This window comes from Carlito syrichta, unplaced genomic scaffold (genome assembly GCF_000164805.1).
Source record: "Carlito syrichta isolate Samal-C Ts95f unplaced genomic scaffold, Tarsius_syrichta-2.0.1 Scaffold111480, whole genome shotgun sequence".
Lineage (NCBI taxonomy): Eukaryota > Metazoa > Chordata > Mammalia > Primates > Tarsiidae > Carlito > Carlito syrichta.
This window is the reverse complement of record NW_007055576.1, coordinates 226,599-234,132: the sequence shown is the minus strand read 5'-3', so window position 1 is coordinate 234,132 and position 7,534 is coordinate 226,599. Positions and strand designations below refer to the sequence as shown.

The 7,534-nt window shown below is 54.8% G+C and overlaps 1 protein-coding gene across 1 annotated transcript in view; it reads right to left on the bottom strand.

Moving 5' to 3' along the window:
• TCFL5 (transcription factor like 5) overlaps nucleotides 1-6,955 on the bottom strand; it is a 30,873-nt gene extending 23,918 nt beyond the window's left edge. The window contains exons 1-4 of the mRNA XM_008069578.2: nucleotides 6,889-6,955; nucleotides 6,196-6,265; nucleotides 6,032-6,088; nucleotides 5,041-5,090 (exon numbers count right to left, since the gene is read on the bottom strand). Of these exons, the coding sequence (XP_008067769.2) occupies nucleotides 5,041-5,090; nucleotides 6,032-6,088; nucleotides 6,196-6,265; nucleotides 6,889-6,955 (244 nt within the window). The remainder of the gene's footprint in view (nucleotides 1-5,040; nucleotides 5,091-6,031; nucleotides 6,089-6,195; nucleotides 6,266-6,888) is intronic.
• Nucleotides 6,956-7,534: the final 579 nt, after the last annotated feature.

Genomic DNA, 7,534 nt, shown 5'->3' with positions numbered 1-7,534 from the left:
TAATTTTTGATTTATTGTAGCGATGAGGTCTCGCCAAGTTGCCCAGGTGGGTCTCGAACCCGTGGACTCAGGCAATCCACTCATCTCAGTCTTCCAAAGGCGCGGGATTACAGGCTGAGCCACCGAGCCCAGCTAAAAAGGTTTTAATGACCCTGCTTCCCATGGTAAAGAGGCATAGAAAATCCACACAAGTGATCATTCATAGGTAACTATAAGGCGAGGCTTTGGGGACCAAGCATTTGCTGTCACTGCACATTTCAGTAAAAATCTAGTGTGTCGTGGAGTGGGTGGTTTTTCCATGTGCCCTGCATAACCTGGAAACGAAAATGGCAAGTTCAGTGCCATAGGATTCCGGCTGGAGGTCTGAATGAAGAACCTGAGAGTGTCTATGACTGCTTGGAAAGAAATCCTCATCTCCTGCAGCCATGGGGTGAGATCTCTGAAACCCAAAGCCTAGTTTTGTAGATAACTTAATTACAGCACAAATTGATTTTCCAACCTTGTAGTGTCTCTTGTTAAAGCGAAGGGAAGTTGGGGCTGGGCTCAGTGGTTCGCGTCTGTAATCCCAGCACTCTGGGAGGCTGACGTGGGAGGCTCACTTGAGTCCAGGAGTTGGAGGCTGTGGTGAGCTGTGACTGTGCCACTGCATTACAGCCTGGTCGACAGAGTAAGACTGGGAAGTGAAAAGGGAAGCTGGGAAGGAATGGAACCTGGAATTGAATGGAACATATGGGCAGATGCCAGTGATGCTAAGGACGGCAGCCCCTGAATTCTCTTGAGACTTTTTTGGAGGCGCATGCAACTTTTCCCCTGCTGAGGAGCAGAGACTACTTTGCCTGTAGGACCCAAAGTGGACACTCCTCAGGGTCTGCTTACAAGGCACAGTCACCCTCCCCAGGGCCCACCACCACCTTTTTTTTGCTCCTCGAGCTATAACCAGGCCCAAGTTCCAGCAGACCCTAGAGGGAGGTGAGAAGCGTGACCTGCAGACACTATCAGTGGACCCTGCCAAGGCCAGGAATGTGCATCAGGGTGGAGGGTGTGGGTCTGAGTGGAAGTAACGTAAAGGGGCTCAGATTCAAAACTCTGGATTCAATGTGATGGCGTGAGTGGGCACGAATGGCCTTGAGGGTTTTTGTGGTTGTCAACTGGAAAGAGGCTCTGTCCTGAGTGAGTTCAATGCAGAACTTCCCGGGCACACTGGAGAGGATGCATCCCCAGGTTGGGGATCAGCTAGAGGTTCTGGAGGTTGAGAAGTCCACCCCTCAGAGGAGCCTTGGGACTCTGGGATCGTTCTTGCTATGGGCCAAGAACTATAGGGGGAACCGCTGCTGTCCACGGTGTCCCAGAGTCCAGGGGTTGATGGAGTCCGCATGGCAGCAAACACGCAGCTGTTCGTAATTCCCAAGCACGACGTGGGTGTGGCTACCCTTGTACAGAGGCAAAGGTGGAAGTGGGGTTGTCTGGCCACGGAGGTCTCCAGCACAGCTGGGGGTCTGTGATCGTGGTATCCCTAGAACTTTTTAAAGGGATCTCCTATCCAGGACAGCCTCCACGTCAGCAGAGGGTCAGGGAGCAGGACTGATTGGGATCCCTCGGCCAAGTTCCAGCCTTGAGCCACTGGACAGACTCGGAGCCCCTAAGTGGAGGAGAGATCGGGCCTCCTGGGGAAGGAGCCCTGCCAAGTGTCATGTGTGCCCTGGCAATCTTCCCACCAGCCTCCCCAAAGGACTTTCCTCCATGTGTTAGGAGACCATGCAGGCGCAGGGAAGCAGCTAGACCATTCAGGAATTGCTAGATGATGGGTCTGAAGAGACACGCAGTCTGGGGCACGCCCGCACCACTGTGGCCTCCAAGCAGACTCGAAGTTTATGGAGGTCAATGACCAGCTGGTCCAGGTGAGGCCCACAGAGGCCCTCCAAACCGGCCCTGCAGTCAGCACCCTGGATCGGGAATACACACGTGGAACATACATACTCAGCCAATGGACAGAGGCCATGCACATATGCGTGTCTGCGAGTGCCCATCTGAGGGCAGCCCATCCCACAGAAGAAGGGTTGGGGCAGGCTCACATCCCACCTAGGAAGGAACTGCGACCAGCTGAGCACCAAGGGAGCACAGACGGGTGGCGAAAGGAGGCATTTTTAGATCCCAGTGACGACCTTGTGACTAGCTGCAGAAATGAAGGTTGTGACAACCTCAGGAAAGAAACACACACTTTTCTTCCTAACGTTGATGTACATATGCTCCTGTGCCTATTAACCAAATATATACCTCTTTGAGCCTGGGGTCTAAGTAGCTGGAACTACAGGTGCTACCACCATGCACAGTTAATTTTTTTTATTTTGTAGAGATGGGGTCTTGCTGTGTTGCCCAGGCTGATCTTGAACTCCTAGCCACAGTGATCTTCTCACCTTGCCCTCCCAAGTTGCTGGGATTACAGGCATGCCCCCAGTCTACAAAACATCTTTTTTTCCTCCTCTCTCATCCCTTCACCGTCTAGAATATGGTGTGTTCAGAGTAGCGGACCTTGTGCTCTATGTCTGCCTGGCGGGGTACCAGGGAAGACAAAGCAGCCCAAAGTCACAAGCAGCTTCCCTCCTCTCCTGGGAGCAGGCTGTGTGTTTTGGGATATTTGCATCAGGCTAGGTGGTGTCATGGTGGGGGGACGCAGGAGCAATTGGGGCTGAGCTGGTGGGGGCTGCGGGGCTCTGGGGGCTGCTGGCATGGTGGCGTAGTGTCCATGGTGTCCCCTCCTGTACGCGGTTCTGGCTGGGGGTCAGCAGAGCCCTCCTGCAGGAGCTCTGGGGGTGGGAGAGAGGCAGCAGCCATCGCTGTGTGTGCTGGGTTGAGGCCGGGTTGAGGCCGGGTTGAGGCTGGAGGCTCAGGTGCAGACCTTCACCTGCCAGCCTCCTGCTGTGAGCTAGGTATGGGCCTCATTCTGGCCTGCAGCCCCAAGGGGTGGGGAGGATTTATCTTCATGACCCAGAGACTCCTGCAGCTGGGCTCTGCGATAGCCACTGAGGCTAGTGGTAGGGAACTGACCAGTTCGCCCTCATGGTTTCTGGTTCCTCTGTGCTCCCCTCCCCAGCACCACCCCTACCTGCTCTGCAGACTCCAAACTCCTGCAGTCACAGTTCCACTCACCCCCAGGAGCGCCAAGGCAAGTCCATCCCTGCCCTCTCTGTGTCCCTCGTCCTCTCTCCAACTCTCCCTCTCCCTCTCTCTGTCTCTGCCTCTGTCTCTCTCCCTCTTCCTCTGTCTCTCTGTCTCCATCTCCCTCCCTCTCCCTTTCTCTATCTCTCTCCCCCTCCCTCTCTCTGTCTCTTTCCCTCTGTCTCTGTCTCTCTCCTTCTCCATCTCCCTCTCTGTTTCTCTCCCTCTCTGTCTCCCCCGTCTCTGTCTCCCTCCTCCCTCTCTCTGTCTCTGGCTCTCTCTCTGGCTCTTTCCCTCTCCCTCTTCATCTCCCTCTGACTCTGTCTCCCTCCCTGTCTAACTCATTCATCTGACCTTCTGGCAGTGTTCTCAGCTGCACCTGCCTGACACAATTAGAGAAAGAATAAGAGAGGCGCAAGCGGTATGGGACCAACCGATGTGTGTCTTGCAATCACTTTGTTCACTCTTTAAGGTATTGAATGGGCCCAGACAAATCTGATAAACCTTTATTGTGGATGTGATTTTTAATTAACTGCTTAAGAAAATTGGATTATAGACATTTGTGATTGATAACTAAGGGTGTGGAAATTTAATCCCAGGATAGGCAGAAAGGTGAGGGAGGCCTAGGGGGCAGTGAGAACTTGCAACATCCCAGCACAAAGCAGCAGAGGTATACTTGGCACAGGCAAGTCTGCAGGGAGGCTGGGGTAGGGTGGAAGCTGCAGGAGGCTGGAGGCCAGGGCAGGGTGGAGGCTGGGGTTAGGGTGGAGGCTGGAGAGTGGAAACTGGGGCAGGGTGGAGACTGGGGGAGAGTGGAGGCTGTGGTTAGGGTGGAGGCTGGGGGAAGCTGAAGGCTGAGGGAGCCTGGAGGCTAGGGGAGGGTGGAGGCCGGGTAGGGTGGAGGCTGGGTAGGGTGGAGGCCAGGTAGGGTGGAGGCCTGGGGAGCTGGGCCAGGAGAGTGGAGGACAGACGGGTGGAAGGGCCAGGCCAGGGACCATGATTCCTCCCCTCCCTCCTTCTTGTCTATCAACCCAGGGATGTGTGCACTGAGTCCTTATGGAGTCCCACATGTGCATGCGTGGGAGTTTTTCTGAAATAAGGAGGCTGTGGCTGCAGATTGAAGGCCTCCGTGTCCTAGGAGGAAGGGCTGACCTGGGACACCTTCTGGAGCTGATGCACACAACATACATGTGCTGCGTGGTGTGTGTGTATGTGTGGTGTGTACATGTGTGCACTGTGTGAGGCATGCATGTGTGCATACGTGTGAGGTGTGTGTGATACGTGCATGTATGGTGTGTGTGCATGTGTGTGGTGTGTATATGTGCATTGTGCTGTGTACACATGCATTTGTACATGTGTGAGACATGCACGTGTTGTGTATATATGCACACATGCAACCACATGTGCCACATGCATGTGAGCACACATGTGTGAGTGTGTTCATGTATGTTCACATATGCGGCCCTTGTGTGTGCATGTATGGTGTGTTCATGTGCATGTGTGTGCACATGGCATGTGCATGTGTACATGTGCAGTTTGTATGTGTGCATGTGTGGTGCATGTGAGTGTGTGTATGCATGTGTGGTACATGTGTATAGTGTGCGAGTGTGATGTGTGGGGTGTGTGTGTGTGTGTGTGTGTGTGTGTGTGTGTGTGTGTGTATGGGGTGGGTCTCCCCTTTGATGGCTCGGACCTCGTCCAGCCTCCTCCCCGGGGCCTGCTCTGCTGGTCCAACTCACATGGAGTAAACTCTCCTTTAAGTGTGTGGCCCACGAGTTTTCGCTGTGCGGCCTTGAGTCATGTTTGGGGTAGAGCGCTCCAGCCTTTCAGGAGCTGTGGCTCCCCTGAGACCCTCTGTATTTTCCTCCATTGCTCCCAGCTCACCTGTCGGAGTACAGCAATGCTGCAGGCGCGCCATGTGCTTTAGTGCCAACCTGTGGGAACCATGGGCCATGACACCCCCACATGCCCACAGATGGGCAACTGTGTCTCACTAGTCATACAGACTACAGGGCTGTCATGTGACTTGGTCTGTCCCTGGGCCTTAATGAGAGGTGGCCTCCTGCCCGCCATATCTGAGTGTCGCAGTCACTGGGTGCCCATGGGCTCTTGGTGTCCAACTCTGGCATGCTGCACTGACACTCTGTCATACTGTCTGTTATAGCTCTAATTCGTCTTTGGTACTCACAGACCCTGATTCACATGGGGACACCGCCCAACTGGCTGTTGTGACCACTCAGGGCCTCACTAATCTGTGGGGAGCAAATGTCCTTTTAAAGCAGAAGATGCAGGCCTTTTGAACTGGCAAAAAATGTAAATGCGTTTGATGAATGCTTGATGCCTCTAGGAGTCACCTAGGGTATAAGTTGGAAAAATCCCACTAAAAGGTCTAGAATCCCAATTCCGTAAAAAACTCAGATGCAGAGAGGGAAACAGATAAAGGAAACCACACCCTGGTGCTGACAGCACTACTGCTGGGCATGAACTCGGGAGTGGGGGTAGGTTGGGGGACTGGGGTTCCTGGCCCCTCCCTTCCTCTCTCCTCCTCTCCTCCCCCCTCCCACACCCTCAAACATCTGTCTGGTGGGAGGCGGGCACAGGAGCTGCTGAAGGCTGGGTCTGGGGCCCTAGCCTGCTGGCCCTGCCAAGGCCTGAGGTTACTGCCTGGGGTCCTGTCCTGCCGAAGCCCAAGGTTGCTGTCTGGAGTGCTCCGTTGCCTTTTCCCTCCCTCCCTTCTGCTTGGGACCCTCCTAAGGGACAGCCATCATTGTGTCATAGGACATAATAACACCGCCGAGAGGACAGGGAGGTATCATCCCTTGGGCACAATCCTAATGCCCTCAAGTTCTCTGGGGAGGCACCTCTTCCCATTTACCCCAACAGCTGCCGCTGCTGACACCCTGCAGCAGGTGCTATGTCTGAGCGACCCCACCTGTGGGCACCATGGCTCTGGGCCCAAGAGTCCCCTGCCCTGTGTGGTGGGCACGCCTCTCAGGGACCTGGCTGCCCAAGCCTGAGAGCTGGCTGCAGCTGCGTCACCTCATCCCGAACATGTCTGCCTGCAAGTGGGACAGTTGAAGGGCCTGGGTCAGGAACCAGGAGACTGAACCTGGCAGAGGCAGGGGTGGAAGGGCAGAGGGCTGTGGCTACTTCTGTGGGCCGTGGAGTGAGAATGGACACAGATAACACAGAGGACCCTGGGCCCTAACACAGGGTTTTACAGTCCTATTTGGGGATGCTGCTGACAGCCAGCAGGCCAGGAAGGGTAGGGCACTCTGGAGCTGGCCTGTCCAGCATGAGAGCTCACTGCCCGCAGACCTATGGCCCCCCACCTCCGAGAGGCGGATGGCTTATACAACATGACTTGCACGTGGTGGAGGGCCCATCATGGAGGCAGCGTCGCTGGCCATGACAGTCCCCTAGGAAGGTCCTCTTCTGCACATGGATGTTCAGGCCTCAGCATGCCAAGTGGGTCAGGGGGCAGGAGGTGGGGGCTGGTGAGGTTCCTGGGGTCCCCACCTGCTCACGGCAGGTTGCAGACACCAACACTCAGAAGCCAAGTGCTGGTCACCAGATAAGTGTCATGACAAGCCGGGGAGGCAGGAGGACCAGGCCTAGTGCCTATGGTGTGAGAGCAGCAGGTTCCTGGCTTTGGGGTGCAGCCCACCAGGGTATTGCCTGTTCACTTCCCTGAACCTGTTCACTTCTGCCCTAGTCCTGCGTCCCCCACACCACATGTGGGGTGTGGTGGCAGCTGCAGGCTCCTGCCGACAGCCCGAGGACTGGCCATCAGCGCCATGGGTACTCCACCCCCAGGGTACTGTGGCCTGTTCATTCCAGGATGCATGGTGACTGGGCCTTGGCAGGTGGCGAGACATGGGGACTGGGCCTAGGCAGTGGTGCCCCAGGCTACTCCCAAATTTAGGACAGGTCCAAAGGGCACCCTGCTCACACCTGAGCAAGCAGGCGCAAGACACGGGGCAGTCGAGGTACTGTGTGGACCTCGCTCCTTGGCGCTGGGAAGGAGGTGGGACGCAGAAGATGCACGCCTGTGGGTGTTTATTCTACTTCAAGTAACAAAACCTACGGTGCCCACGTGTCCATGTACAGTGATATAATACTCTCCATATAAAATACAATTTACAGAAATCTACCAAGTAAACCGGAAGAAACACACTTGATTTTTACATTTGTGTATTTAAATTAGAAAAATCTGCTGTATATGTAAGAAACCTTCACATCATACACTGCGGGGTGTGACACCTACTGGGATGTAACTTCACCCTCTACATCTACACTCCCCATCGACCTCAATGGCTTAACTTACAAAGTTGTGCTATAAAGTGAAAAATCTGTAGTGCTGTACAACGGGATATAG